At 68.0% G+C, this 21,527-nt stretch overlaps 2 protein-coding genes across 2 annotated transcripts in view; both read left to right on the forward strand.

Annotated features, from left to right (window-relative positions):
- Positions 1–2,903, forward strand: part of Col5a1 (collagen type V alpha 1 chain) — a 106,470-nt gene extending 103,567 nt beyond the window's left edge. Inside the window, 5 exon segments of the mRNA XM_048345803.1 lie at positions 160–213; positions 454–507; positions 1,931–1,985; positions 2,287–2,339; positions 2,816–2,903. Coding sequence (XP_048201760.1) covers positions 160–213; positions 454–507; positions 1,931–1,954 — 132 coding nt within the window. The 3' untranslated portion in view covers positions 1,955–1,985; positions 2,287–2,339; positions 2,816–2,903.
- On the forward strand, positions 2,686–20,231 carry LOC125353302 (collagen alpha-1(V) chain-like). Its single transcript, XM_048348877.1, has 13 exons — positions 2,686–2,751; positions 2,816–2,923; positions 3,006–3,058; positions 3,630–3,681; positions 4,371–4,478; positions 5,526–5,579; positions 6,053–6,088; positions 7,421–7,474; positions 8,403–8,658; positions 9,165–9,277; positions 11,638–11,706; positions 14,980–15,213; positions 17,992–20,231. Exons 1-13 carry the CDS (start codon positions 2,686–2,688, stop codon positions 18,136–18,138), a joined length of 1,350 nt encoding a protein of 449 aa, XP_048204834.1. The 3' UTR covers positions 18,139–20,231.
- Positions 20,232–21,527: the final 1,296 nt, after the last annotated feature.

The raw sequence follows: 21,527 nt of genomic DNA on the forward strand, positions 1-21,527 counted from the left end.
TTGCCCTCCGGGAGGGTCCTGCCCACAGACAGTGTGTGACAGGATCCGCTGCCCCGGGGCATTGGCACCGCCCTGCATCCCGGGCCCTGGGCAGGGAGGCGGTGGGCAGGGTCCGGTCTGACTGCGGATTGCCTCACCCTGCGCCTCTCTCCTGTTCAGGGCCCAGTGGGTTTTCCTGGAGACCCCGGCCCCCCCGGGGAGCCTGGCCCCGCGGTGAGTACCAGCTCTGCCCCGCTGGGCTAGCCCCCGTCTCCTTTCTCCTCGCCGGTCTCTTTCTTGGGGGGTTCTGGGGGCCCAGGCCTCTCCCCCTGAGGAGGGGGAGCACACCCTGCTTAGAGCCCCTGAGCTCGCGCCAGGATGTTCTGGGAAGACACTGAGATGACCTGGGCCTGGGGGGGGGGGAGGATCCCGGGGTGCCGCTGAGCAGGGGAGGACCTTGCTCTGTTCCCACAGGGTCAGGACGGCCCCCCCGGAGACAAAGGAGACGATGGCGAGCCGGGACAGACGGTGAGTCCGCCATCTGACACGCCTGGCCTGGTGTGTCCCTGGGTCCTGGGGACTTCGTAACTCGATCCGTTCCTTCTGAGAAGCCTAGGGCCTGTCCCCCGTGGCAGGCCCGGGGAGCCCCCCCGCCTGCAGCCGCCCAGCCCGCGGAATCACAGGAAGCTGCTTGCTTCCGTGGGCTGCCGTCGCCAGCTGCCCGTGTTGATCTCGTACGGCCTGGAACGGTGCTGTCCTGTCTGGATGGGAAAAACGTGCCCTAGCCCTGCCTCACTGTGTGGGCCCCAGGAACCTGAAGATGAGCCTTGTTCCGTGGCGATTACACCCCCAATTCCGAACCTGGCCCGGGGCTCCACACCCTCCCCTCTCCCCAGCTCCGTGAGCACCAGGCTAGCCCAGGAGAACACAGGCCCTGGGGGCGTCTCCCACATGGTCGGGCTTCCGCCCCGTGCCTAAGGCCACCGTACACTCCGGTCCTTACCCTTGACCGGAGCAGGTATCTAATGCCAGCCAAGCTGGCGTCCCCGGGAGGGGGACTGACCCCGCCGGGCCTCTAGGCAGGACTCTGTTTAGAAAGGACCCCGGCCTCCAGCCCCTCACCCCCGGGGCTGCCGTTATCTCCTTCGGCGTAGCTTCTGGAACAGCGCGGACTGTCCGGGCCTGGCCCCTGCTTCTGTGATGAACTGCCACCGGCTAGGGAGTGTGTTGGGTTCAGGATGCTGGAGTTGGTGGAGAGAAGATGGAGGGAGTCTGGCGGGACCGCGGCCGGGTTGTAACGCGGGTGCCAGGCTTCACGTGACAAGAGGGAGCGAGAGAATGGGGAAGCGGCGGGGGGGGGGGGGGGGCTACATGTATCCGACCACCCCCTTTGCCCCGGAGTGAGCCGCTCCCTGGCGGCCTTAGTTTGTTTCCGCCCTCACCCCGGGATCCGCTGTCAGCACCCCGCCCTGGAGAGGCCCCACAGCGGCAACCGAATCTCAGCCGGAGTTGCTGAAAGGGCCTGCCGAGGACACACGGCCTCAGTAGCGAGGACTCGGGTCACTAATAGGGCCTGGCAGCAAGGGGAAGGGAGTCGTGGGGAGGCTCACAGGCCCCGGCGGACATCTCCGGCTCCCCCGGCCCCCGGCGGCCTGGGCTCCTGGCCCAGGGCCCCTCTCGTCCTGCCGGGGCGCGGGGCGGCCCTCCCAGAGTGCTGGCGGGGCCGGGGACCGGCACTGTGGGGTCCCCTGTGGCTGCTGCTCCCCGGGGGCTTCCGGCCCACACGGGGCGGTGACCTGGACGCCCTCCTGAGTGTCACAGCCAGAGCCCAGCCTGGCACGCACTTGCCGGCTCCCTGAGCATTGGGCTGCAGGGTGGGGGGGGGGGAGGAGGAACGTCCCCCGCGCCCCACCCAACAGGCCCTGACGTCCCTGTTCTTTCTCTACTCCAGGGATCCCCCGGGCCCGACGGGTGAGCCTGGTCCCTCGGGGCCCCCAGGAAAGCGGGTGAGTCAGTCCACAGCTCGTCCCCAGAGCATCTTCACTGCCAGACCCCCCCCCCCCCGCTGGGCTCCGGGTGCCCATCACCGCACTGAGGGGGGCCACGGCGTGCTCCCCACCTAGCTCCGCCAGCCCTCAGCTCAGCGGACACGCCCGCACCTCCATTGTGGGAGAACAACACGCGTCTTCTCCCTGGGCCCGACCCCCCCCCCCCAGCCGTCAGGACGGCCGGGGCGTCTTCAGGTCCCCTGGTCACTTGCTGGGGCTGCCCGGGCAGCTCCTGACCTGTCTGTTCGGCTTGTCCTAGGGTCCCCCGGGCCCCGCAGGCCCTGAGGCAGACAGGGAGAGAAAGGAGCCAAGGTAAGTGGTCTCCGCGCCGGCTGGAACCCGCTGGAGCCTCTGGGAGGGGGGCCCGGGGGTGGGGGGTGGAGGCTCCTGAGGACCGGAGCCGTGGCAGCCCAAGGAAGCCAGGGAGGCAGCGTGCAGTTGGCGCCCGCCTGGGGCTCTGGCGGCGGAGGAGGATCTGTGGCGGGGCTCTGGGTGGCCCCTGGACTGTCAGCGTGAGACCCGGGGCCATCCCGAGGGGGCCTCTGTCCGGAGACCCCTTGTTGCGCGGCGGGAGGGCGTCCGGTGCCGTGCCGCTCAGGGCTTGCTGGAGCGCTGGCCTGGTCAGCAAGGCCAGGAACCAGGGGCGGGGGCGGGCTGGATGGGCAGTGGCCAGGGCAGCCCCCGAGGAGGGCGGGGGGCCGGGGGCCTCTCGGCAGCACCCGGGGTTTTGAGCGGGAGCCCTGGGCCAGCTTCCCAGAGCCCCGAGCACCCCGACCCCCTCTCCACAGGGAGAAGCGGGCTTGGATGGCCCTCCTGGGAAGACTGGCCCCATTGGCCCCCAGGGGGCTCCCGGGAAGCCAGGGCCCGACGGCCTGCGAGGGATCCCCGGCCCTGTGGTAAGTGGCTAGGCAAGCTGGGAGGGGCAAGGGCTGCTGGCGCAAGGCGTGGGTTCACACGGGGGGGGTCTCTGTGTTTCAGGGTGAACAAGGTCTTCCAGGATCCCCAGGTCTGATGGTCCACCAGGCCCCATGGTGAGTAATGTCCCCTCCTAGCACCGAAGGTGAAGGGTGCTGTCCGAGACAAGGGAGCCCCAAGAGTGCGGGGTGCTGTCCCGAGACAAGGGAGCCCCAAGAGTGCGGGGGTGCCGTCCTGAGACAAGGGACAAGGGAGCACCAAGAGTGTGGGGTGCTGTCCCGAGACAAGGGACAAGGGAGCACCAAGAGTGCGGGGTGCTGTCCCGAGACAAGGGAGCCCCAAGAGTGCGGGGGTGCCGTCCTGAGACAAGGGACAAGGGGAGCACCAAGAGTGCGGGGTGCTGTCCCGAGACAAGGGACAAGGGAGCCCCAAGAGTGTGGGGTGCTGTCCCCGAGACAAGGGAGCCCCAAGAGTGCGGGGTGCTGTCCCGAGACAAGGGAGCCCCAAGAGTGCGGGGTGCTGTCCCGAGACAAGGGAGCCCCAAGAGTGCGGGGGTGCTGTCCCGAGACAAGGGAGCCCCAAGAGTGTGGGTGCTGTCCCGAGACAGAGACAAGGGAGCCCAAGAGTGCGGGGTGCTGTCCCGAGACCCTGAGACCGGGATTCTGACCCCCCCTGCCTCCCGCACAGGGTCCCCAGGACTGCCCGGCTCAAAGGAGACTCTGGTCCCAAAGGTGAAAAGGTGAGCGGCACTTTGTGGGACGTGGGGGCCTGCGGAAGCGCGAAGGCCACGGTGAGTCGGGAGGGGCGGCCCCCTGGAGTGTGCCCGGCGCTGGGGGGACCTGGGGCGGGGGGAGGGACGACCAGGGGCAAGGGCTGGCCTGCCCCCGGGCTGTGGCCCGCCTCGGGGGACCGAGGACCGGCCGGCCCGGCGCGGCGCTGGGGGGCCTCCTCTGGGGCCGCGCAGCTTTCAGTCATCGGCGGTGGCTCCGGTTTGCTTACACTGACCCATTCACGACTATAAAACGTAGCCACGCGCCAAACCGCTGCCCCTAGAGAAGGCAAGGAGGACTCGCTCTTCCCCATCCGCACATCTCCCGCCAGGGGGCTCTCGAGCTCCGGTGTCCTTCCAGACCTTTCTACGGGCTCCTACAAAACAAATAAAACAGATGCCATGCATGGTTCTCTTATTCTTTTAATTCGGGGGGGGGGGGGGGACAGACGGTACCGAAGTTTGAACCCGGGGCCTTGCACCTGCCGGGCAGGTGCCCAGTGCTGGCCTGGCCTCTGACCGCATAAGACCCTCTGGCCTGTACCCCTCCCCCCCGCACGCCGCTGGGGTTACAGACGCAGGCCAGCGTTTTTCTCTTGAAAGACATGCGCGTGATCGGCTTTAGTGCAAACGCCCCTCACGCCCTCCTTTCCCACCAGGGCCACCCAGGCTTGATCGGACTCATCGGGCCTCCGGGCGAGCAGGGCGAAAAGGGCGACCGTGGCCTCCCCGGCCCCCAGGGCTCCTCCGGGCCCAAGGGAGAGCAGGTGAGTGGGAGGCGCGCGTGGCTGAGCCCCCAGGGAGCTGGGCCGCCGCTCCGTCGACGGGACCGCCGGGGCCCGGGTCCCCCCGTATCCCAGCCCGTGGCCGTGGGTGGCCCTCGGAGCCCCTGACCCCGACGTCAGGGAAGCCAGCTGGGGCCACCTGACCCAGGCCTGGTCCTCACCCGCCTGGCTGCAGGGGACACAGAGAGTGGTGGGCTTCCCAGCAGGCTGGGAGAAAACAGACCTTTCCCCGAGACCATGCGCTGGTGCACAGTGTGGAAAGCTGAGACTCGTGGAACCCGGCTCCGTCTACCCCAGTTCCCCTGGACTTGGCCGCTGCCCGGCTGCCCGGTGTCCCCGGGCCGCGGAGGCCCCCTTAGGGGAGGGTGACTCTGTGCACTGACCAGATGCTCACCGCCAGAGGGACAGCGGCCCCCCCCCACCCACCCACCGCCCGCTCCCCGTCTGCTCGCCTTCCTCCACCCAGCCACAGGCAGATTGGCCAGTGACCGGCGGTGCCCGGCCGCCGCGGGGGGGGGGGGGGGGGCGGGGCTGGGCTGTGGGCCTCCTCCACGCGGGCACGCACGCAGACGTCCCGGCACCCCCCCGCGGCCGACGCAAGCCAAGCCCGTGCCGGGCTTCGGGTTGGCGGGGAAGGCGGGCGGCGCGGGGCTGTCCGGAAGTCTCCAGCTCTGAGGAGGCGAAGAGAGGAAACGGAACCCCCACGACTCTCCCCAGGCCCTGCCCCGGTTCATGCTAGAGCAAAGGCCAGCCGGGAGGGCACACGGGGCCCCGAGATCGTTTCCATTCTAGCAGTGTGGACGGGGCGGTGAGGCCGGGGCGTCAGGCTTGCGCCGGCGCTCAGACCAGCCAGGCACAGCGAGGGAAGATGGCTCTCGTCCCGGTGTGCCTGGGCCTCGTAACGCTGGCAGCCCGACACCGGCTCTGGATGGGTCTCCAGGGAGCCGAGGGACGGGACAATCGGGACTGGACGGTCCCGGGCCTCCCTGTCGGAAGGCTGATATATAATATACAACCTTCTCTTTTCAGGGCATCACTGGTCCTTCCGGCCCACTTGGCCCCCCGGGGCCCCCTGGTTTGCCGGTGGGTATCTGGGAGAGAGCGCGGTCCCCCGGGGGGGCCCTGGGGAAGGTGGGAGGCGGGTGATGTGAGCTGAGAGTTACAGGAAGTCATGGGAGATGGCTGGGGGGTGGGGGCCGGGTAGATGGGTCCGTACGCTTGAGGTTGGGGTGTCCAGGGGTAGAAGCAGCGAGTGGGGGCCCTGGGCCCTGGTTTCGGCGGGGGAAGCAGGAGAGCCTCTTGTCTCGGAGCCCTGCCTGGGCGTGGAGACCACCCGTAGGTGTTTGGGGGAAGGGGGTCGGCTCTCCCGCACTGCCAGCCTGGTGAGGAGGGGCAGCTGGCCCGGGCGCAGAGTTGGGGACTGCCCTCTCAGCACCCCAGCCGGGGCCCTCCTCCTGTTTCCAGGACGGGGGCCCCCCCGGGAGCGTGGGCCGAGCAGGACGCGGGCCCGGGGGGGTCCCGCCGCCCACTGACATTCTGGCTCTTGGTTTCTACAGGGTCCGCCAGGTCCCAAAGGTGCTAAAGGCTCTTCGGTAAGTGACCCGCCTTGGTGGGGCTGGTGAGGGGCCAGTAGACGGAAGCGTCCCCGAGTGAGGACGGCTTTGGGCACGCGCGTGCTCCTCCGCCTCTCTCCTTCCTCTCTCCCTCCTGTTACGTCATGCCACGTGTCACTGGTGCTCCTTACGGTCCTCTTCAGGCGTCAAACTGTCATTCCCCTCCACTTAGTAGGTCCTTGAATGGATCGTCTTGGCTGCCCCTCGTCACGGGGTGCGCGGTGACCCGTCGATCCCCGTCTGCAGCGCGCGTCACCGCCCAGCCAGGGCAGTTAGCCTCGCCCTCTTCTCCGGCGTGGGAGCCCGAGGCTCGGGCTCGGGGCCCGGGGCGCGGCGGGCAGGCGCTCTCCTTCCTGAGTCGTGCCTCCAGCCCCTCGGCACCATGATGACATGGAGTCACGCTCTCACATTGTGCCCTGGGCTGAGAGCGGCCTACCCGGGTCTCCGCGCGTCCCCCAGCCCCACCCAACTCCCCTGCAGACTGGGGGCTTCCGTTCCTCTTCACGGCTGAGTAGGGCTCCCCTGTGTGGGCGCACACACACGCGCGCACACACACACACACATACACACGCACCCTGTGTGCACAAATGGCAGTCCTCCCCCCTTCTCCGGCTGGCGAGTCCTTCCTTTCCCAGTGCTCTTTCTTAAGTCTTTATTTGGTTGAACTCAGGGCCTGGGCACTGTCCCTTAGCTTTTCCATTCAAAGCTGGCCCTTGACCACCTGAGCCGCACCTCCACTTCCGGCTCTTGGGTGTCGGTTGGGAATCAGTCCCTGCCCAGGCTCAGACCTCAGCCTCCCGGGGAGCTGGGAGGACCGGTGTGAGCCGCCGGCAGTGCTCCTCGTTCTGAGTCCAGTCCTCCTCACTCGGGTGAGACGGGATCTCACTGTGGCCTTGACTCGCCTGTCCCTCGCGGCCCGGAGAAGTGTTTGTGTTCAAATCAAGTCCTCACTCTGAAATAGGCGTCTCTAAGCTGGCCCAACATACCCGAGGCTCGCTCCCTGCCCTGGAGGGTGCTCCCCTCCCCCCCAGTCCTGAGGCTCACTCCCTGCCCTGGAGGGTGCTCCCCCCCAGTCCTGAGGCTCGCTCCCTGCCCTGGAGGGTGCTCCCCTCCCCCCCCCAGTCCTGAGGCTCGCTCCCTGCCCTGGAGGGTGCTCCCCTCCCCCCCTCCCCCAGTCCTGCCTCGGGGCCTCTGGACCGGTGGAGGCCCTGCCAGCCTTCCCTCGTCCCCACACCACCACGGTGGAACCTGAGGGCCGTGTTGCATCCTAAACGTCTGTGACAAAACTCTGATTCTCTTCTCTTTCCCCAGGGTCCAACCGGCCCGAAGGGAGAGACAGGACACCCTGGGCTCCCTGGGCCTCCCGTGAGTAACCGCGAGCCGAAGGGGGGCTGGGCATTGAGGGAAGGTCCCTGGGGCTCGCTTTCTGAGTGGTCCTGGCACCCACGGGCCGTGCCCAGGGCCTGGTCTCTGGAGACAGAGGGGAGATGGGTCACACAAGACCCCCCTCCACAGCAGCCTCCCTGGCTCATTCCCGGGGAGCCTCATTGAGCAGAAGAGGGGGAGAGAATGCACTGTGTCCATGTGCATGCACACATGTGTGTTATATGTGTGGGGGGGTGTGGATGCACACATCAGTGCATGTGCACACGTGTGTACTGAGTGATGTGTGCTTGCCCACGTCTGATCGTGCAAGTATGCATTTGCTTGTGTGCATGTCTGTGCCCGTGCACGCATGTTCAGGTATTGCAGGTGTTTACACGTTGTGTGAGTTGTCTGTGCGTGTGTGCTGGTTTGTGTGTGCCCGTATGTGTGTGGGCGTGCGTTGTGGGTGTGTTCATACTAGGTGCGCACGTGCTCAGGTGTGTGTGTGTGCACGTATGCGTTGGCGTGCGCACGCGTGGGGTGTGCGCGCGTGCGGTTGATTTGTGTGTTTGCTGGCTTGTGTGGGTAGTACACGCATGCATGTCTGCGGGAGGGGTGGCGTGTGCATTTTCGCGTATATGCCCGTGGGGGGTGTGCTTGTGTTTGTCCTGGGTGTGTACACACGCTGATGGTGTGTGCAAGTGTGCATTTGCACCTGTGCACATGTGTGCATGGGCACGCTTGCGTGGCCCTGCTGTGTTCAGCCACAGTGGACTGCAGCGTCGAGCTCGGGTCGGCTGCGGAGAAGGGGCCGGAGGGGTGACGCCCCCCCTCCTCCCCCCACCCCAGAGGAGGGAAGCGCTCAGGTCTCAGGACCTGCCCCGTCTTCGCCCACCCACTCCTGCCCTCTCCCGCCCCCCCCCCCCAGGGCCCCCCGGGCGAGGTCATCCAGCCGCTGCCCATCCACGCGTCCAGGACGCGCAGGAACATCGACGCCAGCCAGCTCCTGGACGACGGGGCTGGGGATGCCTACCTGGACTACGCCGACGGCATGGAGGAGATCTTCGGCTCGCTCAACTCTCTCAAGCTGGAGATTGAGCAGATGAAGCGGCCGCTGGGCACCCAGCAGAACCCCGCCCGCACCTGCAAGGACCTGCAGCTCTGCCACCCCGACTTCCCGGATGGTGAGGGGCGGGGCTGGGTGGGCCCGGACCCCCCTCCCCCACCCCACCCCCGTTAACCTGTGGAGCATGAGGTGTCGGGGGGGGGGGGGAGGGAGGCTGGGGGGAGCGGTGGGGCAGTCCCGCCTCCCGTCTTGTCTTCGTGATTTTTCCGGTGGGTACCTGCCTCGCTCCGAACCTCGGTGTTTCTCACCTGAAAACTGGGAACGAGCCCTCCCCACGCGGGCCTCTGTTCGCCCATCGCGCTGGCTGCGAACCCCCTCCCTCCCTGGTCACCAAACACCTCCCGCGTGTCCCACACTGCGACCGTGCCCACGCCAACGAGTCCGGCTGTGTCTCTTAGGGGCTCGGTGGGAAGCGCAGAATGCAGACTGGGGGGGGGGGGGCACAGGGGGCTTTTAGGGCCGTGACCCCGCGTGTCACTGCCAGCCTGCGGGGTCGTGGCGGCTCCCGCAGCCGTCTGGGCTCCGCCGTGCTCAGGAGTCGGCCTCGCTGTCTCCGAAATCCAGGCGAATACTGGGTGGATCCCAACCAAGGGTGCTCCAGGGACTCCTTCAAAGTCTACTGCAACTTCACCGCCGGAGGGGCCACCTGTGTCTTCCCAGACAAGAAGTCGGAGGGGGTGAGTGTCCGTCGCCCGTGGGCTGGGGGTGCTCTGGGTGTGCACGGCGGGAGGCCGGCCCGCCTGGGAATCAAGCGCGGTCTTCCGCGGTCCTCCCCACGTGGTAAGAAGAGCTGTGTCAGCGGCCTGGCCGGGGCTGGTGACCCCCAGGGCCCCCCTGCTACCTGCCAGGCCCCTTCACCCGGGGTCTCAGCGGATCTCCTGACCCAGACCAGCCAAGTCCCAAGGCACTGTGGGGGCAGATGGGATCAAGGGGCCTGAGGTACCTTCTAGAAGCTGCTTCTGTGGTGGGATGGAGGCCAGGCCTCCGGCACCCGACATTGTTTTGAAGTCTGATCAGGGAAGAAGTTGGGGGTGGGTGGAGAGCTGGGACTGCCTCCCGCAGTCTCCGCCGCGGCTTTCGGGACGCCGGCTCTGGGGTTGGGATGGTGGGGGGGGGGGGGTGCTGTGGATGTTGGGGGCAGAGGTCACTTGGAGGATAGGCCGAGAGAACAAGACCTTGCTTGTCACCAAGCTGACAGCTACCCCAGCCTTAGGGCACGCCTCGGTCCTGTGGCACACAGGGGGGCCCCTGGGGGGGGGCCAGTGGCCGCCACCCTTGGTTCCCTGGAGGCCACCGCAGACCGCAGCTTCCTAATTGCCTCCGTGTGGCAAGCAAACAGGTGTGTGCTGGAGGGAGAGCCATCGAGCCATCGAGTTCTCCCCAGAGGTCTCCTCCGCCTCAGTCAGTAAAGCTGGGCCGGCCTGTCAGCTGCCGGCTAATCCAGCCGGACTTGGCAGTGTCTGCCTCTCCGCTATGTGAGGAACATAAAAAGGAGGACTGGCCGGGCACCCACAGCTCACGCCTGTAATCCCAGCTACTTAGGAGGCCGAGACCAGAGGATCGCATTTCAAAGACCGTGAGACCCTTTTCTCCAAGAAACTACTCAGACAGCAGCACTGGACGTGGCGCGGTGGTTTAAATGGTAGAGCGCTAGCCTTGAGCAAAATGCAGGTCAGGGACAGCGCCCAGGCCCTGAATTCAGGCCCCAGGGCAGGCACGCATTAAAGGAGGAGGACTGAGGTCTAGGCTTGCCTGGGCCAGAGGGACGGACCCTATTAGGAAGATAAAAAGCCAAAGGGACGGTGGGTGTGGCTTAAGTGGTAGAGTACCTACTAGCAAGCACAAAGCCCTGGGTTCAAAATCCAGTATCACGAGGGGCGTGGGGAAGGGAAGGGGGGAGACAGAGAGACAGAGAGACAGAGAGACAGAGAGAGACCGGCTCCATGGTTCTCAGTTCCTTCCCTCTGGCCAGCGGCGCTGATTGGAGCCCGGTTGTCAGAGACCTTCCTGGGCCTCGAGCCTGGGCGTGATGTCCCCTGCAGGAGCCTCCTCTGCCCTGCGGCTCTCCTGGTTCTCCCGGGCGTGGAGCAGCCGCACCGGGCCCGGGCGTGCAGACGCCCTCTCTGAGACCTGGGTCTCTGTGGCCCCGAAGCAGGTGGGAGGCAGGAGGCGGGCACAGCCTGTGCCAGCCCCGCCCCCCCCCCCACATCCACCACCCGGAATCCACCCCGTGCGTGCAGGGGCTGGGCTCGGCCTGGCGGCAGGGCGAGGAGTGGAGGGTTCTGGGTAAGCAGCAGGCCAGATGCCCCACCCAGGCCAGCTCAGGGTCGGAGAAGGCCCAGTATGGGGTGTGGATTCCCCACGAGCCCCTTTCCTGGGTCCCAGGCAGCCGTCTCCGGGGACCCGGTCAGTCCAAGCTGGGTCCCGGTTGTCCCTGGGGCTGTTTCCTTCCACGCTCGTGGTGGTTGATTTCTGGGAAAGCCCCCCCACCGCCGCCATGCATGCTAGCGGGGTGCTCAGTCGCCCTTTCCTCCCCCGCCCCCCCCCCCGCATCCCTGAGCCCACGGCTCGGCTTGCCCTGGGTGCCTGCCACGGTGCCTGGGCCGCGACGCACCCACGCTGCATACGGACGCACCGCGCTGTGCAAATGCGGAGGCCACGCACGTGCACACGCGTGCGTTCAGTGGGTCTGACTGTGTCACACCAGCCCGCAGGGGTGAGGATGGGGCGGGGGGACCCGTGGGGACCCGCCCCAGGGCACCCCTGTGCAGCGGTCGTGCCGGTCCCTGTCACCTTCCCGGCCATCTTGGCCTGCCTGTGGCCGCGTTGGCCGCTGCCTGACACCACCCGGGCGGCCTGAAGATGTCCAGACCCCCTGTGACCCACCGGTCCTCGGCTCCCAGCAGGCCTTGCTCTCGTGGGGAGGCGGGGTGTGTGGGGGGCGGGGGGAGGGGAGGAAGGTTCCGGGTCCCGTGGAGGCAGAAGTAACCACGCTTCGTTCTGTTTCTCTCCCTCCCCACCCCGGCCCCACATGTAGGCCCGAATCACTTCTTGGCCCAAAGAGACCCCGGGTTCCTGGTTCAGTGAATTCAAGCGCGGGAAACTGGTAAGGCGGCCCGCGGGCCCCGGCGGCCGTCCCTCCAACCCCGCCGTCTCCTATCTTGCAGAGTAAAATGGCCCGCTGGCCCAAAGAGCAGCCTTCCACCTGGTACAGTCAGTTCAAACGCGGGGCCCTGGTAAGTGGCCGCCCCGGCGGCCTGCCTGCCGCCCGGCCCGGCGCCCCGCTGGCTCTGCATGGGGCTGACCGCCCGCCCCGCCGGGCCCACGCACGCCCGCGCTCCCGCGCTCCCGCTCACCGGCGTGGTCTCGGCCTTCCCGCCCCCTCCCGCCCCCCGGCTGGCTAGGACGCTCAGGGCGCGGCCCGGGCCGTGGGGGGCACGCGGGGCAGGCGAGGTCGACTCCGGGCCGCTTACACGAGGGGAAGCTTCCTGGGGCAGCCCCGGCGCCGCCACGCCTCCCCCCGGGCCGCCCTCCCCCCTCGGGGGCCGGGGATGGCCTCCGCGTGGGGAGTCTCCCCTCGGCCCCGCGGGGCCTCACTTCGGGCTCTCTTCTGGGAGGAGCCCCGACGCCGTGGGTTCTCCTGCCGCGATGCAGGGCTGAGAGCCGAGCCCAGACCTTCCTCACGCCGCCTCTGGGGCCGGGTGGGCAGCTCCGTCCCGCGGGGTCCGCGGAGCAGCCCGCCGGCGGCTTCTGTGATGCCAGCCTGGCCCTCGGCCCCCTAGCGGTGGCCCCAGCCCAGCACCGGGGCAGCCTCTCCGGGTCAGAGACCACGCTCTCCCCCGCCCCGGGGCTCCAGCCGCCTCTGGAAGCCCTTGTCCCGTAGCCCCGAGTCCTCGCCAGGATCCCCAGCTCTCCCAGGGGCCTCAGCGCCCCGCCCCGCCCCGCCCCGCTGCAGGCCTGTGCCCGCCGTCCACGCCCGCAGCTCCGCAGGCTTCCTCCTCTGCCTCCTCGTTCCTCTCCTGCCCGCTTCCCTCTGCTCTGCCTCGTTCTGCTCTTCAGAGAAGAGCCGCTGGTACACAGAAGGACCCCGGCAGCGGCCCGTGGGGAGGGAGATCCGCGGAGCGGGGCTGGGTGGGCGAGGGAAGGGACAGCCACGGGAGCCAGCCGGTCTTGGCTGTTGTCTCGGCCATCGCCGCCCGGGCTCGGCCCCTCCTCTGCCCCTGCCTGGTGGCCTCCCTTCAACCCACACCCCTCGCTCTGAGGAAAGGGGTGGGTGTCACGGAAACAGGGCCCCTCCGTCTGCTTAGACGGTTCACAGGATGGAAGGTGCAGAGTTGGGCAGAGGCAAAACAAAACCCCCAAGCCCCCACAAAAGACAAGCGCAAGGGCCCGGCCTGCCTCCGGCCCGTCCACCGCCCCGTTTCTGGTTCTCTGCACCTCGCAGTGGACGGGCAGCGGCCGAGGCCTCTCCCCAGGACCCCGCCCTCCGTCTGGGCGGTGCTGCAGGTCCCCCCCCCCCCCGCCCCGTCCCCTCAGGGCAGGGCCTCCCCGGAGTCAGTTCAGGGTGCCGGGGCCGCGGGTCCTTCTGTGTCCAGTGCCACGCACCGCTGCCTGGCACGCGCACGTTCCTTCCCGGTCAGTCACGTCTCCTCCAGGAGCGCCGGCGGTCTGCATACTGGTTGGTACTCACCTTTCCTCCACAGGTCCGGCCATGGGCTTTGCGGATGCCGTCTTGGCAATGTGGCGCGTGCTTGAGGTTCCCGGGTGTCCTCCCACCCAGGAAGGGGGTGGGCGGGGTCCTGATCCAGCCTCTCCTCCCCCCTGCTCTAACTGTGACTACCACAAGGCCGGTTCCGCAGCCCCTGGCCAGGGCTGGAACCACCCACGTCAAGTGTTTCGCCTCGCCCGGTGCAGGCCTTTCCTGGAGCCAGGCCCACAGAGTCCGAGTCTCGCTGGGCTCTGTCCCTGGAGCCAGGGTGCCTCAGGCCTCCGGGACCGTGGAGTTCCTCAGGGAGCCACGCCCCCGCCGAGAGTCGTCTCTCGGGGCTCTGCGCCCGCCCCTCTCCCGGTGCCCCGCCCCGGCTGCTGGAGGTGTCGCACGAGGCCCTTTCCCGACACGGTCACGGGCCTCCGCCGCCTGCTGCACAGGCCGCGCCCACCTCCGGAGCCCGTCCCTGGGAGAGGGAATGGAAGCCGCGCCAGGCGCCATTCCACGATCCCCCCCGCACCTCCAAGGGGACACTGGGGGACCCCACCACAGCTCGGCCTCGACGAGTCACCCGTGTCTCACGTCCCCTCTAACCCTGTAGTCCCCCGGACGCCCCGGCCAGGGCCTCGTACGTCCTGAGCACCCCGTGCGTTCACACGGTCCACGAGCCCCTTGCTCTGCCAGCCTCGGGCACGGTGACAGAGACATCGAGGCTCCCGTGGGGGCCACGAAGGGGTGCAGGCCCCTGGGACTCGGGGCCAGCCTGCTGCACAGGACACGGGGAACGGGGGGTCTGCACGCGGTGGGGGTGCGCGCCACGGTAGGGCTGGAGCCAGGAGCAGCCTGACACCCAAAGATGTCAGCAGACGGTGCCCCCCCCCACAGAGGGAGGAGCCCCGCAGAGGCCGGGCCGGGGGCGCCCTCGGGGCTGCCGGGGCACAGGGAAGAGCAGTCACCCCGGCTCTGTGGCCCTGCTCCCCAGACACTGACCGGGTCACCCAGGGCCACCTGTTCCCAGCCCCCCGACTCAATGATGGGGGTTCAGAGCCCGCCCCCCCCCCGCCCCACATCTTTCTAGACGGTCTGTGTGAATTTAACACACGTTTCTGAGCAAGAGAGGTTCCCTCTCCCCGGACACGTGCAGACGGGGCGGGTCCCCAGGCGGCCGTGTCACTCAGGAGCGGCGTGGCGCGCGTGCTGGGTGCCAGGTGGCGCGTGAGCCCGCACCGCCGGGATGGGTAGGGCCGGCCGGCGGAGGCCTCGGCCCGTCCACGCAGCCGGCCTTTGGGGGGGCTCACCCGCCCCCGCTACAGGCAGCGGCCCTGGGGGAGAGAGCGAGGGGGACGCCGGGCAGCCTTGCCCGGGCCGGGGTCAGGGGGTACCTGACGCTCCCGTCCTACTGCGCCCAGCCTTCCGCAGAAGCAGGACACAGCTCCGTGCGCCGAGCCTGGCCGGCCCGGCACGGGGCACGGGGCACGGGGCAGATCGCCGGGGTCCCTGGAGAGAAGGGGGCCTGGTTCATGCCGCTCCCCAGAACCCCCTCTGAGAGCCCATTCCCCGGCCTCCAGGTCTGCAGAGGCACACGTTTCTGGATGTTTCCCTGGGAGGAAACAGGGGGGGGCGGAGGAAGGGGGGGGCCTTGCGGGTTCTGACCCCCTCCCCCCTCCCCAGCTCTCCTACGTGGACGCCGAGGGCAACCCCGTGGGCGTGGTGCAGATGACCTTCCTGCGGCTGCTGAGCGCCTCGGCCCGGCAGAACGTCACCTACAACTGCTACCAGTCGGTGGCCTGGCAGGACGCGGCCACGGGCGCCTACGACAAGGCCCTGCGCTTCCTGGGCTCCAACGACGAGGAGATGTCCTACGACAACAGCCCCTACATCCGGGCCCTGGTGGACGGCTGTGCCGTGAGTGTCCACGGCCCCCTCCCCGGGGGGGCGGCTCCGCGCGTGCACCGCCCGTGGGCCGGGACCCGAGCCGGGGGCCCCGCCGCGGGCTTGGGGCCGAGCTGGGGCACCCAGCAGATGCCCCCAGGAGAGGGCTGCCCCGGCCCGCGGCCAGGCGGGGCTGGGGTTAGCGTGTGCGGGGGGGAGGGGGGGGAGGGCGGTGGCCCTAGGTCCTCCGTCCGACCCCTTCCTGGGGCCGTTGGTGACTCTACGGCTGAGGATCGGCTCCTCGGTCACGGGGGTCTGGCACCCCCAAGAGATGGGTGGAGCCGGTATCCGGGCCCGCGCTATGGAAATTCTGACGTGTCCCCCTTCAGGCCGGGAGCCCGGTGACCTCCGGCCGCTTCCTGACGTCACTGGTCCCCGGGAGCACCTTGCCCAAGCCTCCCACCCCGCCAGGGCCAAGGCGAGGTCACCGGTACCCCCGCCCGCCCTTTGCCCCGTGCCCGGCGGCCAGGGCCCCCTGGGGTCAGGGTGCTCAGAGCGGCTCGTGGGGCGGACGGGCCGCGTGGTCTGGCCCCAGCATCGTGCGTGCGTGCGGGGCCCGCCCTGGAGATCCTCGGGTCCGGGGAGCCCCCTGGGGTCCGTCACGGCTCTTGCTGCTTCCTGACCGCCACGCCCCCACACGGCCAAGCCCCGCCGCCGGCACGGCGGGTCCCAGCCCGGGAGGTCACCCTGAGCTCTGGGAACCCAGGAGGAGCGTCATGCCAGCCAGGGCCCTGTCCTCCTCGACTCCCGAGCAGTTGAGCCACGGTGGGGAACGGCACAGCCCTCTCCTGCGGGAGGCCCGCGGCGGGGAGGCCCGCTTGGTCCCCTTGGGAATGACAGCCTCCGGGATCAGAACCCCGATGGCGACCTTCGGGGGCGTAGGCTGACTGGCGGGGGCCGCGCATCGGCCGGGCCCGTGGAGGGGCACACATCGCCCGGCAAGAGGGCCGCCGCCGAGCCGCTCGGCATAAATACGGTTGTTTGTGCGGCTTTGTGTGCCCCCGGGGGCCCGTGGCTAACCCGTCATGCTTATTTATGCCTCTTGAATAACGGGGTAACAGAGCAGCGGCCTACTTTAAATACACCCCGCTCTAAGCACTCTGATAATTGGAGCAGAGGGCCCCGTAAATCCAGGTGAAGCTGTCTGACAGCTCGATACGCGGCCGTCCCCGGGGCGGGGGAGAGATGGATGCCGTTGCTGCTTGGCCCTGTCGGCGCGGGCCTCCGCCCCCCCCCCTCCACCCGTGGGATGGGGGATTAGCACTGCCCGGGGTCCCCCCCCGCCCCCACGCTCCACATCGGTGGAGTCAGCCTCCATCTCCATTTGCCCGTGGAGGACAGACAGAGGTGTAGAGAGTGGATGGTCTTTAGCGGGCGCGCTCACCGCTGGCAACAGGTCAGCAGCTCAGAACAACAGGAATTTGTCACGACGCCGGGGGCTTGTGGCGGGAGACCCGGGCGTGGCCCCGCCGGGCAGGGGCGGCTCTGGGAGGCCCGGGCCGGAGAATCGTCCCCGCGGCTCTTCAAAACCGGCATTTGTTGCTCTCAGTGCCGCAGTTGCAATGGCCGGAAGTCGGGGGGCTGGGGAGGGCCTCCCGTGGGTGACACACGAATTGTGATGTCAGCGTGCAGCAGAGGAAGGGCGAGGGGCGTCCCTGGGGTTCCTGTGTCCGGGCACTGTGAGGACTCTACCCCGTACTGTTGGCTTGGGCGTCGGGGTTCCAGCTCAGGGATTGAGGGCACACACCTGTGTGGGCCACCTGTGCAGCCAGGCACTGAACGAGCTGGGTCTGCCGTTGCGCCTCCGGCCTCAGAGTTCCGCCGGTCCCTGTGCTGTGCTGCGTGCAGCCAGATCCAGACTCCAGCCCTTGGTCCAGGAGAGGTGGCTCCGAGTGCCCTGAGGATTATGGGAAAGATGTGGACTCCAGGGCCCCTCGTCTTAGGGGAAGCGTGCGGGAGGGCGGGCCCAGGTCAGCCCGAGCGACGAGGCGGGGCTCCTTCAGAGCAGCCGGGTGCCTCCCTCCCCGCACTGCGGGACACGGAGCGCGAGAGCCCGGCGCGGGGAGCCCCCCCATCTCCAGCCCGAGAATAAAGACTTGGCGCTGGGCTGACAAGCCTGGGCTCCAGGCAGTCCCGGGGACCCCACTCTGAGGAGGGCCCCGCACTCCGCTGGAGTGAACGCTGCCGTTCTCTGTGTGGGATGGAGGAGCCCCTGGCGTTGGCTCTGCGCACACCCCGCACGCTCTGTGGTCCGTCTCGGCGGGAGCCGCCGAGCCGCCACCTGCCTCCTGCAGGGGGGAAGTTTGGGGAGACGTCTCTGGCTCCCCTGGCGCCCAGGCTCTACCATCCCAGACTAGGAAGGGGCTTGTGGGAGGCCGGGGAGGTTTGAGCACCCTTGGCTCAGCTCCACCCCCCACCCTCCCCCACCCCCACCCCGCCAGGGCCAGACCTGCTGCCTGTGTGCAGGAGACGTGTGTGGGAGCCGGGGACGGACAGGGCGGACGGACATGGGGACGGACATGGGGACGGACATGGCGGACGGACACGGGGACGGACATGGCGGACGGACACGGGGACGGACACGGGGACGGACATGGCGGACGGACACGGGGACGGACACGGGGACGGACACGGGGATGGACATGGCGGACGGGGCTGGGAGGCCGTGCGGCCGGTGGCAGGCGGTGGGTCAGCCCTGCAAAGCCCGGCCAAGGCGCTGACCTCCTCCTCCGCCTGCCCCCGCCTCCCTAGACCAAGAAAGGCTACCAGAAGACGGTTCTGGAGATCGACACCCCCAAGGTGGAGCAGGTGCCCATCGTGGACATCATGTTCAACGACTTCGGCGACGCGTCGCAGAAATTCGGATTCGAAGTGGGGCCGGCTTGCTTCGTGGGCTAGGAGCCGCCGAGCCCCGGTCTCCCTGCAACCTCGTGACCTCAGCACGCCGCTTTTGAGTGTCCCGGACGGTGAAGGCCTCTCGCCGCCGAAACCCGGGCCCCACGCCGGACCCCACGCGCCCGGAGAGCGAAGGGCGGGAGCCGTGTCCCCCGGAGCCGAATCACATGACCTAGCCACAGCACAGCCTCTCGGCGACGCCCACCGCCGACCCCGCCGCCCACGCCACGTGCCACAGGGAAGAGAGCGGCCCCCGCCCCGCCCCCCGCCTCCCCCAGCCCAGCCGTGGATCACCGATCGATCGATCGATCGGGGACCCTTTGCCGGGGGTCGAGGCGGGGCTGCGGTATTTGAAGATCCCTTCTGGTAAAATTCAACTTGAAGATGTGCGTCTCCCCTGACCTTCAGAAAGATGTTTCGAGGCGGGCTGGTAAAGGTCGCCGAGCCTCTCGTTTAACAACCCTCAACACGATCCATTTCGAGGCCAAATGTCATTCTTTGTGTGCCTTTCCGATGGATTAAAGGTGCTTATGTGTTTGTGTGTGTGTGCGCGCGCGTGAGTTTTAAGTAAATATTTGTATTGTATTGTTATAAATGTTACGTGTGCCTGACTTTCAATCACGTGCGTGGAAGCCCAGCCTCGCCCCTCAGCCCCACCCCACCCCCCCCACCCCCCGGGAGAGTGGGCAGATGGGGGACGAGGCCAGCTCTCGGCGGCTCCCGGGTCGGCCTGTCAGTAACGTGCAATAAATTGGAAATCCGCCTGGGTCAGCAAGAAGCCAGGCTGCCTCCGGAGGGCGCCAGGCCCCCTGCCTCCCGGTCGCCTTTTTTTTTTTTTTTTTTTTTTTTTAGCTTTGGATACTTTTTTTTTTTTTGCCTTACATCCATTTAGATGAAAACACAGCTTCGACGCGTGCCGACTGCTTCCTTTCTGTGCTTCTCGCCCGCTCGCCGGGCAGGGAACCCCCCCTCTGTGGGTAATAACGATGAACATTGGTGCTGAGTCTCTGCCCCTCCTCTTCTCTCGTGGTGCTATGTGTTCCGCAGCCTCCCGAAGGCGACACTGGGGTACCGAGCTCCCCCGCCCGGCCTCCTCCTTTGTCCTGGCCAAGAACCTTAAACTCAGTGCCCGCGGCCTTCTTTGCTGTGGTTTGTCATCCCCCCCCCCCCCACGCGGCGGAGGTGGCCTGTCCCTCCGGAGGCCTCTCGCCGGCACTACCTGTGGCCACCTGCTTGGAAAACACACGCAGAACCAAGACTTCCTTCCTCAGACGCAACGCAGCGGACCGCAGCGGACAGCAGCGGACCGCAGCGGCCGGAATGGCCGTGGTGCTAACTCTCTACGTTTGTTCCAAGGACCGGATCGAAGCTCTCCGTGCCCTCTCAGCCAAGCGGCCTTGCGCGGGGCCGGACCGACGGAAAAATGTGCAATGGACTCGGGGTCTCGGGCCGGCACTCCGGTCCACGGACGCGGTTTGGGCTTGGCCTGTAGCTCTCCCGGGCGGGGGTGTCTGCGGTCCCCGCCGGTGGGAGGGGTCGGCCCGGTTCCCCCGGGGGTTGTTCCTTGCCCGGCTCTTCCGGGACACCGGGGATGAGGACCGCCTTCTGTGTGGGGAGGAAGCCCCCGGCCCTTCACTGTGAACACCGCTCTGCCGCCCCTGCTCCACCGTGGGGAAGGCTCTCTGGTGCTGTCCCCCGCCCCAGCCGGGTTGCCCTGGGGGAAGTCAGCACAGCCCCCGGGGGTGACGGAAGGCCGCCGGTGCCAGCCGGGCTCGTTCTCGCCAAAGAAAAGTCTGGCTTGGAGATTGTCCCCGGCCAGGGTCGCCGTGCGGGCCTCTCGAGGGCCTCTCGCGGGAGGGACGGGCCGTTCTGGAAGGAAGCCACGGGAGGCCTGTGGACTGTGTCTAGGTCATGTGATTCTGTTTCCACCTCTCACCCCATGCAATTTGTCCTTTCTGTCATTGCCTCCCCCCCCCGCCCCCGTTGGTCCCCTCCAAGTTGTTGCAATTTGTACCGAAGACCAAAATATGTCCTGTCCTCTCAGACCACTTTAGCTACAATATATTGCAATAAAATTACTTCTTATATTTGCACACCTTCTCCTGGTTGTTATTTTAGTGTGTGTGTTTTTCTCATCTGCGGCATTTTGCAGTTCGGCCAACGTTGGTGGAAAATTAGAAAATGCCAGACCTGTGACGAAGACTGTAGGACACTAGGCCCCCTAAAACACACCACACAGGGCCCCCCAGAAATACCACCCACTGGGCACTCTAAAACACACCACCTCGTGACGCGTGGAAATCACCCGAAAGTCCAACGGACGTGTTCTGCGTCTGTGGCGGCTTCTGGGAAAGGCTGCGCGGCGGTGTCTTGAACCCGTGCGGTCGAGGAAGCCGTGGAAAGGCTCCCCAGCAAGTCGCCTCTTCCCACGTGGGCGGAGAGGGGGGCTTGCCGCCTTCTGGGGAACGGGAGCTGTATGTTAGGTACCGGTCCCATGGAGGCCGGGCGGCCGCCCGCAGAGCCCCTGGGTGCGCCCCACAGCTCTTCCGGTTCAGACCCAGACAGCACAGGGGCTCCCGTTCCTCCCTTTCCACCCTTGGAGGCGCCACGAGGCGCCAACAGACCCCACGGCCCTCGTGGGCGGGGGCCAGTGCCGTCCTCGGCCGGTGACGGCGAGCAGGGGTGACCGCGCCTCCTCCCAGGTGAGCCGGTGGCTCCCTGTTGTGGCCGGCTACGGTCCTCGAGGGCCCGCGCCCCAGGGCCACCCCGCCCGCCGGCCTGGAAGCCCCCGGCGGGGCGGGGACGGCGTGGGACCGCGGATAACCTGGGCCGGGGGCTCTCCCAGCGTGAGGCCCTGAGTTCGAACCTGAGCACCCCGTCCACACCCGGCTACAAGTCCAGCTTCCTGGGCCCCGAGGGGAGGTCAGCTTTCCTCATGAAGCCCCCAGGTGGCCCCCAGGCTAGGGCCACCCTCGGGAGCCATGCCCGGGCCGGCTGTGATTGTGAAGGGCTTTGCTGGGAGGACGGGGGGGGGGGGGGGGGGAGGGGGCGTGCAGCCGACGCGGGGAGCAAGGCCTCACGGCTCGCCGCTGGGTCGGGGCCGCGCTGTGACCCCGACACGCGTGCCCGGCTCTCGGCCCTCCTGCCCGGAAACCCGGCCTCACAGACGCGGGGAGCCTGGGCCGGGGGCGCGGTGAGAAGAGATCGGGGGCTGCGGTGACGGGGGACACGGAGAGGCCGCGCTCCCCCGGGAGCGGCCGCCGGAGGCAGCGCACGGCCCGCGGACCCGGGGATCCGGAGCGCCGGGAGGGCGACCGTCTCTCCGTTCGGCATCAAGTTGGAGCCTAGAGATCAGTTGCTCTGGAGGACGCGTCCATCACGCTCGGAGCGTC

This window comes from Perognathus longimembris, chromosome 1 (assembly GCF_023159225.1).
Source record: "Perognathus longimembris pacificus isolate PPM17 chromosome 1, ASM2315922v1, whole genome shotgun sequence".
Classification (NCBI taxonomy): Eukaryota; Metazoa; Chordata; class Mammalia; order Rodentia; family Heteromyidae; genus Perognathus; species Perognathus longimembris.